Genomic DNA, 21768 nt, shown 5'->3' with positions numbered 1-21768 from the left:
TTCTTCTATTAAAACAATTTTGTAATTCTAAGAATTAATACTTTTCTCCCCAGATATGATATTGATTGCATTGGTCCCTATAAAACCTGAAATTACTGCTCCCTTGACTTAGCTACTTGAAAGTAGTCATAAATAGAAAGTAGAACAAATTAAGTGTGTCCTTCTCACTTAAAATTTTAAAATATGTACAGGTTTGGGGGTTTTCTTCGTTCTTGTTTGTTTTTTTCTTAATTCCAGAAAAGAGTAATTACATTAAACCTTCTGTTACTCCACTTAAAATTACTTTCACATATCAAATGTGGCTCAGCATCTTGGTGTAAATCAGATCTTTTAAATTCCCTTTACAGACATACCTACTTCTTACGAACTGTTGAGGAAAAAGCTATATACTGCGAAAAGTGGTCATGTCCTTTGGCTCACTGCTTGGTACACACCAATCATCTGCTTCATGGTTTGCTTTATAATGTTTCCAGGCTGCTTTGTTATATACAGGGAGTCTTTCAATTGATTCTGTTGATAAGGCCTGTAAGTAGAGAAGATAGATTGTTGCTGATGATTCTTTTTAATCAAAGTTCTACTAACAAAACAAGGAGTTCCATTAGCAGGTAGATTAGAGTTGCTGATAAATCTAAAATGATAAAGTGTTACATCATACCTTTATGTAAATAACTGCATCTGTACCATAGCCTTCTAAGGAATACAGTTTCAGGTCTCCTTGGAAGTACTGTGCGTACAGACGTGATATGGGTAAGCCATAACCAAATCCAGCCTGATCCAGGAGAAAAGGTGTATTTTCATTAATTGCATCCATCGGTGCTGTTTTCTGTTTTAACTTCATAGGTAACTAGACAAACTAAGCATGACATTTGGCACTAAAAGAAGGAGTTCAAGTGTTAACTGTTATGCCCCCCAGAACCACTAAACACCTCAGAAACGGAAGAATGCATGGATGATTGTGATTATGGGAAAACCGTTCTATTCCTTTGTCAGACAGGGCTGCTACGTAACACTTCTTGTATTATGGTAGCTTTTTCAAGAAGATGACACCATTAGAGAAAACTGTACTGAGTCTGTCTTATGCCTCATGGAGCTGCTAATCTTAAGAACACCAAGTACTTAAGTCAGATACTATATAAAAAAGGTCCAAGAAGCAATGTGTATGAATTTGTAGCTTATACTAAAATTCTGTCACGTCCTGTCTGCAGTAGCAGGACACAGCCCTGAACTGTCAAGTATAATTTTTTTTATCTACTAAATTTTAGAGGTAATCTCTCAATGAACATACACACTTCTCTGTAAAGATCTAGTGTTTAGTGAGTAGCACAATTACCTAGATGCAGAACATTATATACATTTAAAAAACATATTTTGATTGATGCAATATGAGAGAATAAAATCAGGAAAGCTGTTCAGAGCTTCTTACTGAGAGCTAAGGCTTTATTTCTTGTGCATCTATTAAGTTCACACGAGACCAAAGTAGATTCTTAATATGCCCTGACACATCTGCATACCTTCATCCTTGCTGGGGGATAGTACAACTACCTACACAGTGCAAATGGAACGATGGACTTGATCCGAAACCATTGCTATAATTATTTTTCCTTTCATTCAGTGGCCACAACAAGAATTCAGAGTCCTGTCCTTACTACAGTACGTGCAGCATAGCTAAGTGTTCTGTTTGAGGTAGCTGGTCTTTATATTTGGTAGAGAAAAACAGAAACTTGAAAAAGTTTAAATAATTTTTAGTATTTGAGGATTTTATGCAATTTTCCAGTTATTTTCAGAACTATATTTAAACTATAACATTGAAATGGCAATACTCATTGTATCTATAAAATCAGTACTTCATAGCTTTGACTATATGGTTTCTTTTGTGACAATGAAAACATATCCAAGGTGACAAGGTATAAAAGATTTGCATACCAAAGGTGTAGCTCGTGATGTCTCAACACGTGGACGTGGTGCTGTTGAATACATGTAGTTGAATAGTCTGTCAATTTTCCTCATAGGAACACCTCCACCACGATCACTCATCTAGAACAAGAAGGAACATGTAGCATTATGTCCCTGAATGTATTTTTGTAAAAGACAGCTTCTCTCAATGATCCAGAGCGAGTTCAGGTAAAACATAGGGGCAACTTTATACTATTAAATTATGGGTTTTCTTAAATTCTCATCTCTCAGCTACAGCAATGACCAGAGAGAGGTGAATCCTTGCCTTTCATTTAAATAAAATACTACCCTAAGAAGCATTCATAATCTCTTGGAAGTAAGAAAATTCTACTTAAATTGTGCATTGCTTTTATCTTGTTCATAACTCAATTTTGTCTGAAGTCAGTATCTATACCTCATAACAAAGGCCAAGTTCTGTGTATTTTTATCTTTACTCGTCAGGAACACTGCCAATTAGATACAATCTATTAAAACCTATTACTGAAGGAGTAAGTCAGAAGAGTTGTTTTACTATGGTTTAGCTAGACCTATGAAAAGCCAGTGCTTGCAGTTGGTCTTTGAAATCCAACATGGATGGTGTACAGAAAAAGAAGAAATTACTCTGCAAACTGTACTTTAGGGAGGTTTGATTTGCATGGAATATACAATGTTTATTTCCCTTTTTTTAGTTTGTCTCACACCGGTATAGCTCTGCCATTGTCATGTACAAAATACTGGTATTACAATTGTATAAAGATGTTACTTCATTTTTAGTCTTGGTTGCTTATAAGCTAGGCAAGACATGCGTGTGACAAAAGCATAGAATTAGATTGCAGAGCCTTCAGTGTGACTGTGCAACGTCTTCATAAATCTCCTACTGATGCACTACATGATATTCCATAATGGTCTTGTTAGTACATACTGCATCATCACATACAATCTATTGTTGGAACCAGACCACCAGCTAAAATTAGTAATATGCGGCCTACAACAGGGGGAAAAAACTAATCAAAATAATCTTCAAAATAATCAAAAAAGTGGGTACCTTCACAGTTAAATCCTCATTTCCCAATGTGACGTGTACATGAATAGGAGGATAAATGCATCCATCAGCATTATGTTCCATGGTGGCTCTCATTGCATTCTGCAATTTTCAAGTACAGCTTAAATCCTGTTCTTACCGCTTTGTATATTATCTTAAAACATCAATTTAGGAAAATTATTTTTATCATGTATTTCAGAATCAGGACAAATGCATGTATATAGTTTTAGAATATTTTATCTATTTCTGGTTTATCCAGTCTTAGTATTTATATAGTTTATTAGAATATACATGCTTCAAATATTTAATTTTTTTAGAGCAAACATCTGAATATTTTAATGTACAGTTTTATTTGTGCATTGTACATGCAATATGACACAAAGATCAAAAAAAGTCTAGGATTGAACTGCTTCAGGAAAGCTCTGTAGGACCTGTTACACATTATACCAGAGATGCAGATGTCCCAAAAATTGTGTATCTTATTCTCACTTGCTTTATTAATGTCTTTATACATTTTAAGATTTTCTGACAAAGCTATCTACTCAGAAGGTGTCAGATGTATTCAGAGGCTAGGCAAAGCAGATACATCTTCCGAAGCTTTTATTTTCTATGCAGTTACTGTTTGTCTAACTAGCACGATTTAGGTATCTTCCCTCAGTCAAATAGCGAGAGGTTTGCACTTGCAAAACACACTGCTATCTAGAATTGGTACAAAAAGTCAAACAAATACAACCTCAGTAAACAAAGATGTATCAAAGATTGTGTAATGGTAAGTGCACAGACCTTGAAAAGTTCGAAAACCATGTGATAGAGATGTGATGGCACATACACCACTTGCATAGGCTGTCCTGGTGATTTAGCTGGAGAAAAGAGAGTCTAAATAATTAAATAGGTAAGTAAAACTAGGTATCTTTTATTCATTCAAGCAGTAATTCAAAATGTATATTTGTATTGTTGAGAGAATTTACAAAAGAAGGAAAATTTGAACAGAAATCTTTTGAGAAGTTGTATGTTAATCAAAAGTCATACTCAAGATTTTCAAATGTGCTTGCTGCTTTAGAAATTAATCTTAAAACCCACTGTGGCATCACCAGTTAGGGTGTACGATAGTTGCTTTCTAATGTCTATGAGGAGGTTATCATGAAGATAGAGTCAGGCTCTTCAAGTGGTGGGAGAACAAGAAAAAGTGAGTGTAAGATGAAATAACAGAGGTTCAGACTAGATATAGAGAAAAACATTTTCACCACAACAGTTAAGCATTGAAACAGGATGCCCAGAGATGTTATCTAGTTGTCATCCTTGGAGGATTTGTAAGACCAGACTGGATAAAGTCCTGAGCAACCTGGTCTGACCTCATAGCTGTCCTTGCTTCAAGTAGGATGTCAGGCTAGAAACCTCTTGAGGTCCCGCCCAACCTGAATTATCTTACGATCCTATAATACACCAAACAGTAACTACAGCACAGCCTACTCTTGTATTCATTTAGAAATTAGCTGATTTCTAACAAGAAACCTTAAAAAAAATTATATAGACAGTTCTGTCTATAAAACTGGTATAGTTTTGGAACTTTTTTTAAAGATTAAATTCTAGAAAATATATCATGGGAACACATTCATTGTATCAAAAATTAAGGAAAGGTTGCTCAGAAAATTCTGCTGATTCTTAAGGTTCTTTCAGTTCAACAAATTAATGATTTCTCACCAGACTGTGTTAGTGACCAGTGCTGTATGAACATAAATGTTGGAGACTACTGATGTCAGAAGATCTAGAACAAATTATGTACCCAGCAAAAATAAAAGGGCGCAGGGGGATATCACACTGAAATAATGTCCTCAAGTAAGTTAACCGCTTCCCTCCATGCCTCTACCCCCAGATCCCATGCCTAAGGTTTAAATAATGGTCTCCACTCTCAGCTGTGGGCAAGGAATGTGCATTGGGCCTGGATCAGGTTTAACTTGCCTTCACAATTCACTGAGCAAAAGGTCACTCCTTTTATAAAAACTGAACTATTTGTTCTGGCTTCTGGAGCACGTACACCATTAAATGACCCCTCAGTACAGAGTGTTAGCTAGCATGACTGATAGTTTCCTACAAATGTTTTTAGCATCATGCTCCAAAGACAGAGAGAGGCAAACCCTTTAACCTAGATAAAGAATGACAGGTTTTGTACAGCAGGAAGAAAAGATCTGGAATGGGTAGTCAAGGCCACACTTTCTTTGCCTTTAGCTTCACAGACAAAGTTACTGTGGTTGCACTTTGGCTTTCGCAATTGCTTGTAGAAGCAATTTTGATTGCTTGTTTTCATAGGTCTGTCCAAACTTGGCATTTAGTATCTTGAAAAGTACTCTAGTGAGTAGTGGCAGAAAGGCTCTTTAGCATTCAGCAGGACTATGAGGACAATAGCTGACCTCTGAGATCATAGCAATACAGTTGTAAACTGTTTTCTCAAGTCAAAGCCAATGTATTCAAATAATTTTTACCACGACTTGAGTGTACTATAGCTAATGACAGATACATGATAGCTGAATAAGCAAGAGAAATTAGAATGGAATGTTTAATATAAATCTTGAAAGTGTCACAAGAAATGCAGAGAGGGTGAAATGCAATAGGCAGTGTAGAGTAATGACATAAAAGAAACCTTAGGGAGGGAAGGAGGCTGCTAAAATCTGTTATATCAACAGCTGTAGTGTCAAAAACTTTTCTACTGATTTCAGTTTCCCAATTAAAGGGAGGAATAGGGAAAGCCTTCTGCCAGATTTAAACAAAAAAAACCCAAACTATTTATGACAGTAGATATAGAAAACACATTAACTATCTGAAAAGTGGAAGGAGAACATTTTACCACCAACTGCTTTAGAAGAAGCCATCACTATGTTCAACAGAGTGCCTTGTCCCATATTCACTTACCATTCAACTCTTCAAGGATGAGTTCTGGAGAGCTCATGTAATATAAATCACAAAGTCTCTTAGCACTTTCATAGCCATCTATAATAAAAACACAGAAAGTTACATTTCCTTCCTCCACATTTTTTTCCCTCCTTTACAATTTGACAAAAAGAAAAACAAAAATTGAAAACACTGTGCACTGTCAGGGAGATTTTGTATCTTCTCACAAAAACGGTGTTTATAGGGGAAAATGACAAAACTGTGTTACACTTCAAATGAAACTTCTGTTCCAGGTAAGAAAGAACTAAACAGTATATGAATATCAAGATGTGTATTGGCTCTCAGTAGAGACATTCATGTAAGTTTTCAGAATTCTTGTTCTTATCTGCTGAATTTACCTCTAACAACTTCAACAACATTGCAGCTAGGATCAATGCTTCCAATGTGTTTTGGATGAGCTGGATTAATTTTCCCACCAAACAGTAAAGCTGCCAAAAAAGAAAATTATAATTTTATTATTTTAGTTTATCTCTTTGGTTTTGCTAAATAGAAATTTATAGGCAATCTATAATTCCAATCTTCACCATGCCTGAAAGCCTACTATTAGTAAATATTTTAAGAACTGTATTAAGAATTTATTTATAAATAGCAAGGCATATAGTGTACTCCTAAGCAGCATGTAAGTACATATTAAGCACTTAAAAATGAAAGGAAAATGTAATGACATAGTACAGGTATCATTTCCCTGCCTTTCAACAATGGCACTTACAGTGTTGATTGAGGAGCATTCTAATTGAAATGCGACTCATGTAGAAACGGTCTAAAAAATACTGCACATTCTGTGAGGTCACTGGATCAATGCCAAAGCTTTCCTTGTACTCTACTACTCCTTGAGCCATCGTAGGAATTACATCATTGTGTCGATTCCGGATTTTTATCACAGTATCTGTAAAACTTAAATTAATACATTTTTAGTATTTCACTTTCAAGTGAATTTAACATTCTGGCAAGCAAAGTATCTGCCTACAAAAATGAAGGCTGTTATGAACAGAAATATCACAGGTCTGCCTACGGCAGTAAGACAACAGGTCAGTCTTTGCAGTGTATTTCAAGTGACTATCATTGAAACAATCACTAATCAACCATTACTGATTATTTATAAAATTATTATTTATTTCTTTATTCTCTTGATTATTGCCAAGAAAAAGATAAAACTGTGCCAACCATTTTCACGCAGATCATTCCATGCCTATCAAATGGCAGTTATGGTCAGCCAATGATGACCAAACCTACTCTACAGGTGAAAAGTTCCATACATCAGTTCCAACAGTACAAGTAAAGAAATTGGTAAACATCTGGTTAAGTTCAACATATCCATAGCTTCTTCAGTGTAATAAAAAAAGCCCTGACCAGAATGATACAGCATAAAAAGTGCGTTGTTTCATGTTTTAATGTATCTTCCCTTTAGGGACACGGGGTGATGTTACTTCAATTCTTATGTAAAGAGTGGAGATAACTGAAGTTTTTCTTAAGCTATCATTTTCTTGCCAGTCCTTCTACATAATAGTAACATATGTGATAGCAAATCCTTACCTATGAATAGCCCCTGAATCTTCTGAGCTTTTGTCCTTAAAGTCAAGGATCTCCTGAAGACTTTGGACGTACCTTTGAACAAAAGAAACATGACAAAGACCCATTCTAATACGCCTCCCCGGATCCCTTTGGTTAGCAATTTATGGTCTTCCAGGGTTGCTTGTTTCCAAGTTACTGTATCCGATATATCCCATTGACCTATACCCTGTGAATTTTGTTAGATCCTTTTGAATCTATTCATGATGTTTTCTTCCAAAATTTCCACAGCAATTAATTCCACAATTTAATTAGAATGCATAAAAGGTCTTCCTTGTGTTTTAAACCCAGTAGGTGATCACTTATTTGCAACCCCAACAAGTTCTAGTTATTAGAAAATCTTCCCAGCTCATTCATGATTTAAGTATTTCTGCCATCTCTTTCCTTAGATGTGTGTTTTCCAAGCTGAGGAATTCTATTTGGTTTCTCCTCACATAGAAATTGTTCCAACCCTCTGATTATCCCTCTTGGCCATTTCTGTTCAGGATGCAGTGACTAAAACTGCATGTAATTCAGAGGAATAATGGGCTAACACAGTGGTACAATTATATTCCTCCCCATTTTTTACTTAGTTCCTAACACTATTTGCCTTCTTATATTCAGGAAAATGTCCCCAGTAGCAACAAAATTTCTTTTTCCATTGTAAGCAAGCAAGCATTCAGGGAGAGGAGGTTCCTGTCCATGCTCTACTTTGCATTTATCCACCCATTTGATCAATGTCATTTAGTATCATGAGAATTTCAGCATTTGTTTTTCATTAAGAGCCTTCATCTTCATTGATAACTCTTTTTATATTCAGTCATCTAATCAATCCCACTTACTCACTGGCAGATTTCCTGTTCTCTTTAAAAGCCCTTCCAGATAGCCATGTGCCTTTAGCAGTTGCCAAGCAATCCTTTTGTTCTGCTTTCAACTTAAAAAAGTTTATGCTTATGTGTAAGTTCCTTACTTGAAAGCAAATTTTACTTTTCAAAGGATATCTTTTTTTATTTTAATTGCCTAGTATTCTTTCTGTTGTTTTACATATTTTGGCTTTGGGAGCTTCCTATTGCTCTTTCTTCATATTTTCTACACCTTTACTCTTAATCTGCAATAACCTGTCTTTTAAAAGGTTTCTACTATCTTTTGCAAGCATTTTGTGCATTAACCTGATTCTGCTGGTTTCTTCAACTAGCTTCTTCATTTTAGGTAAGTCCCCTATTTAACATTGTTCTGGTGGATTTTTGTTTTTACTGAATTCTCATACATGACTATCTTCAATACTTAGTGATTTTTAATTCCCTTGTGGGTTCTCTAATTGCTCCTAAAGGCTTTTTTCCAAGTCTGTAAATTTAGTTTCTGATTTATGTCACATTGGAATATTTAATCAATTTAAACAAGAGATGTTCATGTAACGAGCATATTAAATGTTCTTGCTATAGAATGAGTTGTTCCCCCGACTTGTGTATATGCAGAAGGTCACCCTTAAAGGTATGAAATGACACTGTTCTTACCAGCTCTGCACCAGTTGAACTGAAGGTGTTCTTAAGAGGTTGTCTGGAAGCAGGCTTATTTCCTTCATTATGTTTGCCAATCTCACAGGCAACTCTTGTCTCAGAAACATAAATGAAGTCTTTTCACAAGCATTTTCAGATCCTAAAACCAAAATAAATATATGAGAACATCAGAATAAAGTCAGTACTTAGGTACAGAACTAGACTCTTACTTTCTTGCATAAGAGGTCTGTGGTTTGGTTTTAAAGTTGACCCAGCCAGTCTGGTAAGCCAATATTTCTTTCATGGCAGCAGCCCATTTATATTTCAAAATGCAAACTCATATTGAAACCTACCAGTCCTGTTGCAGTAACTCCTTACATGTGGAGGATTATAGTAACTAGTGCAATAGCTGCAGACCCATACTATTCAACTTTAAATATCACTTCTATACAGATAAATTGTTCATTTTATTTGCAGCAAACATTGACCATAACTAGCACTGATCAAACAGTATGTCATTCTGAGCATGTCAGAGAAGCAAATGAAACCAGCACAGGAAACTATTTATGGGAAGGATGCTTGAGAAAGTATCACCATCCCATACTCCCTGCTTGATCACTGATCTTACTGAATTACCGTAACTCATATTGAAACACTTTCAGGAAATAAATTCTGTAATATTTATCTCATTTTCAGATAGATCCGTAGTAGTTTAAATTCACTGTCTTACAGGAACAGAAGACAGATGAATGAATTCCCATGAATACTGAGAGAGAAATGAAAGTAGGACAGCTACTGTGCTTAGTCATTACAATAGTAGTTCTCCCATACATTTACTTTTTACATTTTTTACTTTTTTAAAAGCTAGAAGCTACATTACTGCACCTGTTGATAACTCACCTGTCCTTTCATAAGCACAGGTGTCATCCAGGTGGGTGGCAATTAAATGTGTTTTTTAAGATAAAGACCTAAATTTACTCCCACAATGCTTGTTCTAGTAGGTGAGAAAGGAAGGTGCGGAGTGGGGAAAAGGCTAAGAAATGCTGTACTTTATTCTCAGCCAGACCTCTTTCTAGATTTTAAACACCATCTGAACTTACAAACTTGTTCATCTGCTGCAGTGAAGTACATACCTCAGGCTTGGTGTTTCACAACAAGTAATTCCTAAATATTAACTCTGGTGTTTCTGCTCAGTTTACTTCTTTCATTTGGCAAGGGCGAGTTGGGGAAGAAGATTAAAGGAAGGGACATGGAAAAAGAGGAAGCTGGGAGTGTCTTAAACAGGAAGAATCTTCACCAAATTGAAATGGAGTAGTTTAATGCATCCAGACTCAGATACATCATAAACTACACTGATGAGAGATGTCAGTTAACTTAACAAAAAAGTGAACAGCTTACAAGAAATTCCTCCCCAGTAACACTTACCAGTATTATGCGTTGTCTACATATGACCTCTGCCCAGAAACCTTTCATTCTTCTCCCTAGTCTGATTGTATTTCGGGCGTGAGTGTTACTGGCCTCTTTCCCTGTTCTCAGGTAAAATTCCGTGAACAAGTCAGACTGAAGGTATTAGAATGTAAAGATAATCTTCAAATGCCTCATATACTCAGCAAGTGACATTCCACAAATTGAGGTTTGTATCTGGAGGATGTATCTTTGCAGTCCTGGGTCAAATATGGAAGACAGCTTAGGGTAAGCAAGACTTCAGTGAACGATGACTTTGTTTCCCTGTGCAGCTATGGTCTGTCGCGGCATAGAATGGATAAGACTTCGAACAGAAAATACTGTGTGCTTATTATATGACTGATGTATATGATCCAGACCTATATTTGCTTATGGAATATTTCATTTGCTAGATTGAAACCGGGAGGAGAAGTGGACTTCCCCCCCGCCCAAAGTTAGCATTACCAGATTTTGATTTTTCTCTTTGCTCTCACTCCAGCTAAAGGAGCCAGAAAAATTCCCAGTGAAAACACCATCAGACTGCAAATGGCTACAGAATGTCTTACAGACAAATACTGTCTCAGTGTTGCACTTTTTTTTTTTTTTGCCTTCGCTATTAGTTTTTAGAATCTGTTATTAAACCCTAAGCAAAAAGACACGGAAAAAATAATTTTTAAAAAGTTTTCAAGATTATCTTTACCTTATGTTCAGGTACTAACAGCAAAAAGGTAGCCTAACTTTTGACGTGAGGAAATACCGTGCCTTGAAAATAAACACTGATTATAAGGTAAGCATTATTTTATCGGTATTTTAATGGTAAAATAATGCAGGTCAAAGCGCACTCTGAATTGCAAGATTCTTTACTTGAAAGTACAGTAGCAACAGAATATATGGTGGGCTCCTGTACAAATCTGCAGTTTTAAATATTGGATATGTTTTATTGCAGTGTATGAATCGTTGGATACATGAATGAAGTGGCAGTGGGTAGTTAAGAAAGTTTTTAAGTCTTCCTATTTATACGAAGTCTGGGGTTCTAGGATTAGTTCTCAGTTATGTTTTACTTACAAAAACGTAAAAAGCAATACGACTATTAACTAGTTAAATGTTTACATACAACTTTTATGTAAGCATTTATGCACATGTGAATGCCTCGCGTACAGAAGCAGATATAGCACGGCTCCATCCCCAGGCTTTGAAAAGGAGTCGGAGTGACCTACAAGACCCTTCTCTGCATAGTCTTTGCTCTGAAGCAGAGCAGAACAATTCCTGCGGCTCCTGTTGTCGGTCAGCACCACAAGCGGTTTCAGCGCGGAGTGCGAGACTGAGCATCCCGTTAGGGATTTACTCATTTTCACGGCTAGGTTCCCCGTCCTGCGGGACGGCTCCCGGTGTCGGCGTCCTGCTCCTTCTCTCGCACATCTCCTACGCCAGCGGCGCTCGGGTGAGGCGTTACTGCAGGGCACGGGCACGTGAGCGAGAAGCGGCGATTGTTCCAGCTCCCGGCGCCAGCTGCGCCCCAACGTTTCTGGTGGCTGGTACACCTTAAAAGGCTGCATGCTGCTAGCTTGCAAAAGGCTTAACGAATCTCACCTGAGTCACTTCTAACAGCACCGATTGTCGTAACCGCCCCCACCCTCTCCCCAACACTGCAGGTTTTACAGAAAAAAAACCAAACTACTTTTAGGATGCCAAAAAACTGGGAGCTCTCAGCTGAATTTCAACCTTGCCACAGTTCCAGCCTCCGGGGAAGGAGCCAGCTGGGCTCCCTTCTCCTGGAAGGAAGCAGAGCCTTTTTTTCTGCCAAAAAGGGCAGTATAAAAGAGCGATAAGCAACCGTAGGGGAAGGCGGCAGCGCTAACGCGGGGCGGGGAGGGGGAGCTCGCGGCCGTGCCGGAGCAGCCCCGCCCCCGCCCTGCTCCGCTCCTCACAGGCACCTGCGGGCAGCGCGGCGGGCACTCACCGAAGTCCAGGAATTGCTTCATGGAGAGCGGCGAGGGGGAGAAGCGCGAGTAGAAGTCCACCTGCTGCGGGATGCTGCCCGGGGAGGCGCCGCGCAGCAAGGCGCGCAGCAGCCTCATGGCGCGGCTCTCGTCCCCCCTCCTCGGCTCGGCTCGGCTCAGCCCGGCCCGGCCGCCATTTCCCTTCCCGCCACGCCAGCTCCCCCGGCCCAGGCCGCGGCCTCCTCCGCCGCGCGGCCGGGAGGAGGTGCCCGAAGGGGTGGGTGTCTCCTCCCGGCCCAGCCCCACGCAGCGGCGACGGGGCGGAGGAGAGGGCGGCTCCGAGGGAGCGGGGCGGGGGGCCGCCCGGAGCAGCCCGGCCCCCGCGAGCAGGGTCGTGGCGCTTCAGGCGGCTGCTCCGCTACCCCTGTGCCTCGGCCATCCGCCGGGAGAAGGCGCACTTGCTTCCCGGAGGAGCCCAGCTTCGCAGCCCAGCCTCGGACAGGTACGGTCGTGTTATTCACGGGGACGGGTGCCGCCGCCTTCCCGGGGAAGGGCTGCGGGGTGCTCACCAGCCCCCGGGGCGGGAAGCCGTGAGGGGACCGGGGGCCGCGGCCCCCCCGGCGGAGGGGCGGTGGGCGTGAGGGGCCGGGACCGCTGGGGTCCTGCGGCGTGTGCGCTCCCGTGTGGAGGCCGAAAGGTGCCCACGCATTAGCGTCGGCAGTGCGTGGAGGGGTCGGTATCGGAGGGGATGGCCCGTTCGGTAGAAGCGCGCTGGGGGCGGGCGGTGCCGCCTTCAGCCGTGCTGCCGCTCCCCCTCGCCGCCGTCTGGGCCCGGGCCGGGCGGAGCTGGGGCCTGTGGGGGCCGGAGGACGCCTCGGTCGCAGCGGGGACGAGGCTCCCGGCGTCTGTTCCCGGGGGGGCTGAAACGGGAGGTAACAGAAACCCACAAAAGCAGCGGCTTTATCCATAGCGCTGCCGGCCGGCCTGAGGTCAGAGCCTCACCTGAGGGCTTTAAACCGCCATTGAACAACCCGGTGTCGTCTCGCTAGTGGTCCTTGAGCCTGCTTAGCGGCGCGGTGCCATGGGACGGGGTACTACGGCCTCTTCAGCCCTTCCCGCTCTGCACTGTGTGACAGCCGGCGAACGAGAAAGACGAGGGGGGAGGGATAACGTTTGTTTCCGCTGTCAGGAAAAAACCAAAAATATACAGAGGGAGAATATGGCTTCCGTCTTTACAGATATACTCCCCGTCGGCCAACAATGAACTCAATACGTGTCTTCATTGGTTAAAAAGTATGTCACACTAAATCGCTTTACCAGCTGTTAGGATACATCAGGCAGAGGTGTTTAATAGTTTCTTGTCCTACTTAGGTAGAAATATCCAGAACGTTAACAAAAAAGGCAGTTAAGAGTGATGATAAACACTTCTGATAAACTAACGGCAGTGGAGATATTGAATTCTGTATTTCAAAATTGTACACAATACAGTGCACTAGTGGATCTGGCCCTGTATCATTTGCTTGCTTAGTTGTGGATACTTGTATTTGGCCCATAAATTTATCTTACGAAATCAACTTTTACATGTTGCTTGGTTTCTGTTAAACATGCTTTGCATCTGTGACTTGTCCATGACTCGCTAGCAGGGATGGATACCCAATGGCATCTGCCAGAGCAAGAATCCTTTTGCTCTTTATCGTATTAATCTGTTCAGTGCTTTGCTGGATTGCTTGGAGCCTCCCATTAGAGAGATGAAGATACCATAACAAATTGAGGGCTTTGTGTTGGGGTTTTTTTTTTATGTTGTATTGAAATACAGAAAACATTTATTCAGTCTGCCTCCAGTGGCAATTTTCTGAGCAGTAACTGCACCAATAATATCTAAGAATGAAGCAGTAGTTCAGGATTCAACTGATTGATCTGGTTTGTAATCAGACAGTACCTCCATCTTGTGATGAAAAATGAATGGCTTGCTCTCTTCTGGGCAGAGGACACTGAATAATGGGGTGAACTAACAGCTTGTCATGTCTCTGCAAGCCTGCTACAAATACAGATTACTGACAGTTTTTGCTTTATTGCTGCTTGTAGGCCACCCCCAAGAAGCATCAAATAGTAGCTTATGCTACTCAAGTTTGTAATAGTTTGGGACTCCTGGTTATGAATTGCTGTGCTTAAAACAGTTTTATAATGGCCTCTCAGTTGTGAGCCAGCAGTAGTTTAAAGCAGTGCCTACAAGCAGTAAGTTGGGTATTTCTGAGTTGTTGCAGTCTCTTATAATGGCTCTGGGTTGGCTTCATCTTTTATGCCTGTATGTTACTGTCTTGATGCCTGATGTTTCAACTTACAGGCATGCCTTAAAAACTGGCCTACTGCCTAAAGTTATCTTTGGACAGCAGTCCTCAGACAGAAGATGGGGCAAAGGCTGTCAGAGGCTAAATAAATCATTGCACTTTGTAAGCTAGAGTCCATTCTCAATAATGTAAACAGTGAGCAGTTTTCTCGGGGAAAATTATGCAGGATGAGCAGTCACAGAAGTGACTGTGGATAAAGAATTGTGGGTAATTCTTTAAATGCTGTCTTCAGAGCAGAACAAACCCTTGCTGTTTACCTAAAGGCAATTTCTTGCTCTTGTTTAAACTGCTGATCAGATACTGATCCATGTAAACATGTTCTGTTAAAATACTGGAGAATATTTGAATTACCTTTCTCTCTCCCCTCCTCCTTCCCCCACCCCGTTCCTTTTTAAAACCTCTTTCTCTCATTGATGATCTTCTGGGGTCTTACTTTGATCTGATCCAGTGTAACGCTAGTTGGAGTTCTGATATGCCAATTTCTGCAAATTCTTATGCAAACCAAAAAGGAGAAATGTATTCTTTTTGTCATTTGGCATTTTCTACTCATATTCCTGCTTATTGATGTTCATGAAATTATAATACATCTGGATCCATAATTTAAATGGGACAGAACAGATCAGACTTGATGATAGGTTAAAACTAAATGCTATGTTTTAAATTAAGCAACTACATTTTAATTTTTTTTTTTTTTTCAATTTGAGGTTTCGTAAGGTAGTTGGAAGCACAGCATTGTTGCAGGGTGTTCCATAGAAAGAATTCTTGGTTTGTTGAGGTGATGCTATAAATAACCCCTTACTAGAAGTCACCGTTCTTGGTTGCTGCATGTACTGGTACTTTTTTTTCTTTTCCTCCCTTTCTTCCAAAATAGGTCCAAATCATCATAGATTAAGAAAAAAACTTAAGTTGCCAGGTACAGATATTGATAGAATATCTCTTTTTTTCTTTCAATGGTTTATATGCTTCCTATGATGCCTGCAGTTGTCTGGTCCCTCTATCCATGTCTCTCTTCAGCTTGTGTACGTACTGTGCACAAAGGCTCATCATTGTTCTTAGGTTTTTGTCGGTAAGTTCAGCTGCTTTTGCTGTGCTAGAAAATTCTTAGGCTTACCTTGGTTTGATGTGGCTTTGGTCTCTTTTTTTTGCAGAAGTAGAAAAAAAAAGATACAAAAATGGCAACAAAGTTGGTCAAAAATATGGAGTGGCTTCTATACGAGTTATCAAATGGTAGTAGATGCAAGAAGAACATACAGATGGGTTTGTTTATTTTTATCCAGTGTGTAATTAAACTTTGGAGTTTGTGAATTTTTGCCATGTACAACTTTGTGACTCAAGATCAGAAGGCAGTTGGAGAAATTTTATGACTATAATAGATGGCTTTTTCTTCCATGGGAAAAACATACCACATAGCTACTGAAGTTGAGCACTAACTTTTTGCAGGAACAGGAAGATCAAAGTATCACCATCATGCTGCTTAACTACTGGCCATTGTCAGAGGTGGGAAACTGATTCAGGTGAATCTGTGGTCTAGTCCGGGATGGCTATTTTTATTTGTTCCCCCTTGCTAAGCCGGAATCAATCACAGGCTGTCTCGTAACCTATCTGGCAGTGATACGCTTCTTTGCTCTGTAATGTTACCAAGGGATCAGGCCCAGTCAGCATGGGTTCATGAAAGGCAAGTCATGCTTGACCTACCTGATCTCCTTCTGTGACCAGGTGACGCACCTAGTGGGTGAGGGAAAAGCTGTGGATGTTGACTACCTAGACTTAGTAAAGGCTTTGACAGCGTCTCCCACAGCATTCTCCTGGAGAAACTGGCAGCTTGTGGCATAGACAGGTGTACTCTTTGCTGGGTAAAGAACTGGCTGGACAGCCGAGCCCAGAGAGTTGTGGTGAATGGAGTTAAATCCAGTTGGCAGGCGGTCACAAGCGGTGTTCCCCAGGGCTCGGTTTTGGGGCCTGTCTTGTTCACTATCTTTATTGATGATCTGGATGAGGGGATCGAGTGCTCCCTTAGTAAGTTTGCAGGAGTATTGATCTGCTGGAGGGCAGGAAGGCTCTGCAGAGGGATCTGGACACAGACTGGATCGATGGGCTGAGGCCAACTGTATGAGGTTTAATAGGACCAAGTGCAGGGTCCTGCACTTTGGTCACAACCACCCCATGCAACACTACAGGCTTGGGAAGGAGTGGCTGGAGAGCTGCCCGGCAGAAAAGGACCTGGGGATGCTGGTTGACAGCTGGCTGAATATGAGCCGGCAGTGTGCCCAGGTGGCCAAGAAGGCCAACAGCGTCCTGGCCTGTATCAGGAATAGTGTGGCCAGCAGGAGCAGGGAAGTGATCGTGCCCCTGTACTGGGCACTGGTGAGGCAGCACCTCGAATACTGTGTTCAGTTTTGGGCCCCTCACTACAAGAAGGATGCTGAGGTGCTGGAGCATGTCCAGAGAAGGGCAACGAAGCTGGTGAGGGGGCTGGAGCACAAGTCTTATGAGGAGCGGCTGAGGGAACTGGGGTTATTCAGTCTGGAGAAGAGGAGGCTGAGGGGAGACCTCATCGCTGTCTATAACCACCTGAAAGGAAGTTGTGGTGAGGTGGGTGTCGGTTTCACCTCCCAAGTAACTAGCGATTCAAGAAGAGGAAATGTCCTCAAGTTGCACCAGGGGTGGTTTAGACTGGATATTAGGAAAAATTTCTTTACCAAGAGAGTGGTCAGGCATTGGAACAGGCTGCCCAGGGAGGTGGTGGCATCACCATCACTGGAAGTATTCAAAAAACATGTGGACGTGGCACTTCAGGACATGGTTTAGTGCGTGTGGTGGTGGTGGGTTGATGATTGGATTTGATGATCTTAAAGGTCTCTTCCAACCTTAATGATTCTGTTAACTGTCGGTCCCTTCCACTTCAAGAAACCAAGCAATATCCCACAAACATTTCTTTTAATCAACTTAGCAGTTGCATTATTTCATGCGCTTTTGACAAGTGTTTGACTTTTCTGTCCAGACCTTCCTCCCTTATCACCTGAAGACACCGAGGGATAAGAGGAAGTAGCTAGCACTGTTATCACTGGAAGGGGGGGTATATGTTGTTTTATGCATCCTGGTTTCAGGGATTGAGTTTATTTTCATCCTGAATCCAAACCATAGCCTCAGACTAGCGTCTATAAAGAAAATTATGTTGATAGCATACTGATGTTTGCAGTTGTTGCTAAGCAGTCAAGGACTGTTCAGCTTCTCATGCTGCCCTGACAGTGAGCAGGCTGGGGGTGCACAAGAAGCTGAGAGGGGGCACAGCCAGGACAGCAGACCCAGTCTGGCCAAAGGGATATTCCATACCATAGGATGTCATGTTCACCATAGAAAGCTGGGGGGGGAAGGAGGAAGGGCAGGCGGGCATTTGGAGTTATGGTGTTTGTCTTCCCAAGTAACGGTTACATGTGATGGAGCCCTGCTTTCCTGGAGATGGCTGAACACCTGCCTGCCAATGGGGAAGTGGTGAATGAATTCCTTGTGTGTGCAGCTTTTGTTTTACGTGTTAAACTGTCTTTATCTTAACCCATGAGTTTTCTCACTTTTACTCTTCCAATTCTCTGCCCCACCCCACTGGGAAGGAGTGAGTTGTGTGGAGCTTAGTTGCCGGCTGGGGTTAACACTGCGATAGAGAAGCAGCAGCATGGACACCTCTGCTTGTTAAAAACTCCATTCTCTGCCTCTGTCTTGCAGGACCTCTGAGGCAGGTATGGCCCTCAAGAGCTGCTGCTTGCAAACAACTATTTTGCAGTGCTAGAAAATGAAGGAGGAAAGGGGTCTGTCTTTTAAGTATGGAAAACACAAACTGCAGGTCCCCCACCTCTGTACAGTGACAGTATCACACCCTGGCTGGGGATTACAATGTCTGTGGTGGTCTCTCAGGGTGAGGAGTTGCTCTGTTTTTCTCACGAGGATCATGGTTAGGAGCCCAGCAAAGCTTATGAGGTTATAAAAGGTGTACAGTATGACAATGGACCTGTAAAGATGTCTCTGGACTGGGGCAAAAACCTGAAGCAACTGCTTCCACAATCACCATAGGGAAATAACACTGCTCGCATTCTTGTTGTCACACAGTGGTGTGGTGCCTGGCAAGCCAGCTGATGCATAGCCACGTGCCTCTTCGGGCACCAAGCACTGGGTACAGTTGCCTGTTTGTTTCATCAGTTTGTTCTCCTGCATTTTGCAAACCATTTTGCAGACTGACACACTCTACCCACTCTGTGCTGGGAAAAGCCATTTCGGTTGGTTTTCATGTAAGCAGCTTTCTGGTTCTGTGTAGTCTGTTTATTTTAGTGAAGATAGGCTGCTGCAGGGTTGGTTAGCATTGTAACATGGATGCTGCGAATGGGGCTTGGAGTTTTTGTGCTGCTTTCAAAAGCTTCCCTTCACCTTTTGTGCCGATTTCTGACGTTTGCGTCCAAGCACCCTGTTCCATCTCTTCTCCGCATACAGCTTTGCAAAGGTGGTTATTGAAACTATGCTGTGATGGTCCCTTATACTGAAAGCTTCTCTTTCTTACAAGGTATATCTCCTGCGCTGCGACAGTTAAACATATGTGAAGGTATTGCAGTTTGCTAGCATTCTATTTATGTACCTTAGGTTATAGTGTGTATGTGTGGGTTTTTTATATATAAAATTAATTAATCACACACAACATATATATAGCAAATATAGTACATTAGGTTTTAGCATATGTGTATAGTATGTATGTGCATATAATGTATAGTACTGTACTGCTGTGTATATTGTCTATACTAATCTAGTACTATATGTACGTATATAGTACATTATTTTTTATATATGCTCATATATTTATACTACACTTCCTATGATCAGCTTCTTAACTGTTCTCCCAGTCCATATTTTGTCCTGTTGTAGACAAATGTTTGTAGGTGTAGTCATGTAAATGAGAGTAATTGTTTAACAAAAGCAGGCTGAGTCCACATCTTTGACATCCTCTGAAAAGATCTAGCAGCATCTTCTGGTTCTAGTCCTAGAAGTTTCTTGGCTGCAACAACAAACTGGTCTAGCATGTGTCCAGCTACCCCTCAGCTTCAGGCTTTGTTACATCAAAAGGCCTTTCCTTTCAGCAAAGGCAAAGTAGTCTGTGAGGGTTAACACCTTAAAAATGGACATAAACCACAGGTTTTTCTCTGGGGTTTTTTGGGGGTGTTTTTCTGCTGCTTTGTGGCTTTTCTGTTGTGGTGTTGAAGCTGTACCTTGCAATCATGTAATTGACTGTGGGTATCAAACTTCCACTGCTAGAGACAGGTATGTGAGTCCTTGACAGGTACCCTGGACAGCAGAGTGATGTGTGGAGGGAGAGGGCAGCTCTGGCCCACAGGCGCTGACACTTGGGGCTTTGCCAGAGCCTGCTGTGCCAGGCCCTATGCCTGACTCTTACCAATGCTGGAAACTTCAGCAAGCAGCAGCCAGCCTGTGAGCATGAGATTGGGTGTTATCTCCTGCAGCTGCCTTATCTGCCCCTTTGCAGCAGGGAGGGCACTGAGAGTTACAGCAATATTGAGAGTGAGACCATTTGTTAAAGCTTGCAACTCCTAGTGTGCTCTTCTAGTGGACTTAACTGTGGCTACCTCAGTTAATTATGGTTAAGAAATCACTATTACCAAAGCAATGTTTAATTAAAAAAATTTATTCCACACTTCTATACAAATATCCACAGGTAATTTCTAATCATGGAATGATGTAGCATTGCTAGCTGGTATAAAAAAAGTTTGAGATAACATGTGACATGTGATCTCAGTGTGACATGACTTATTTTTCAAGAACTTTCAGTTTAACACTGTTAAGACATTCGTTTTTTGGGTGAGGCCACAATCTACTTTTAAATCCAAGGCTATTTCTTTATCAAGCTGCTTAGCCCCTGATTAGCCTGGCTTCTGATGCTGCTGAGCCTTTCAGCAAATAAGCTACAATTTTAAAAGCTCCAAAACTGGGTAACAGTTAAATACATGTGTAAGTGTTCATAAAATCAGGGTCACAACATACTGAGAGGAAGAAAAGTCTATTAAATTAATGCACTTTTTATAATGACTACTTTTTAGGAGACCACACCTTCCAAGAAGGTATATTCAAAACTAGTAGTAAAAATAAGACACTTGACAGCTGCCCTCCTAGCAGGTTTTTACCCTACGAGGGGAAAAAGTACCAAGAGGTTTTTGCATAGTTCAAATTACTAGCAATTAACATACATACTTTTTGAGCAGAATTTTGGTTCACAGGGAATAAACAATTGTGAACTGCGTCTTCATTCCTAAATAGTACCAACGCTTTAGAACATGGGTAAAAAAAGTAAACTCTTTAAATAGTTTTATCAGTCATGTTACAGTAACTAGATTACTGATAAACACAACATTGTGGTTCTGCTTTTATCAACATTCAGGTATTCATGATGCTTCAGTAGTCTCAACATGGATCAGCTCAGATCCCCAGTTTACAGTTAAGGTAAATTAGGCATTTATAGCCCCCTTCAAGTGCTATGTAACAGCTGCAGTAGTCAATGCCTTTTGCCAACAGGAAGTCCTGAGGAATCTGGAAATCTGTTTCCAGAGAACCTCTTACTTTCTTGCAGTAAGTATAAAACTGTATCTAAAAACCGTACTTCTGCCTGGTGTCCAAATCATTACACAGGCTGAAGTAATATACAAATCATGTTACAGGACCTAATAATTCCTATTACATGAAGTTAGAAGTATCAGGAAAAAAAAGCTCCTGTACATGTCACTGGAACAAATATTTACATTTTTAGAAAGCACTGGCACCTTCAGTGACTTACTAAAATGCAGTGAAAGCCTCAGGTCTCATAATCTGAAGTTCAAAAACACAGTGAATTTGAGAGTTCAGTTAAATCTTTGGCCTAACAGTTAGTCAAAGATGATGATTTATAACAAAAATAAATACAAAAATGACTAAAAAATATATATATACACAAAAAGTACATCTAATATTCAAGCCTCTGTTTAAAAAAAAAAACCTGTGTATATTTGTTGTGAGCAAGAATCACGTGATCTGATCTTAAAAATAAA

At 40.9% G+C, this 21768-nt stretch overlaps 1 protein-coding gene across 1 annotated transcript; it reads right to left on the bottom strand.

Moving 5' to 3' along the window:
- Positions 1-382: 382 nt before the first annotated feature.
- PDK1 (pyruvate dehydrogenase kinase 1) lies at positions 383-12485 on the bottom strand (the record flags this gene model as incomplete). The annotated part of the gene is made up of 11 exons (XM_082001295.1): positions 383-523; positions 656-769; positions 1924-2034; positions 2978-3076; positions 3758-3834; positions 5882-5959; positions 6259-6348; positions 6630-6814; positions 7454-7525; positions 8983-9124; positions 12368-12485. The coding sequence occupies 11 exons, from the start codon at positions 12483-12485 to the stop codon at positions 383-385; spliced, it is 1227 nt and encodes a 408-aa protein (XP_081857421.1).
- Between the last annotated feature and the right edge of the window lie 9283 nt (positions 12486-21768).

The sequence above is a fragment of the Phaethon aethereus genome (assembly GCF_964289735.1).
Source record: "Phaethon aethereus genome assembly, chromosome: 6".
NCBI lineage: Eukaryota > Metazoa > Chordata > Aves > Phaethontiformes > Phaethontidae > Phaethon > Phaethon aethereus.
This window is presented reverse-complemented; position numbering and strand designations above follow the sequence as displayed.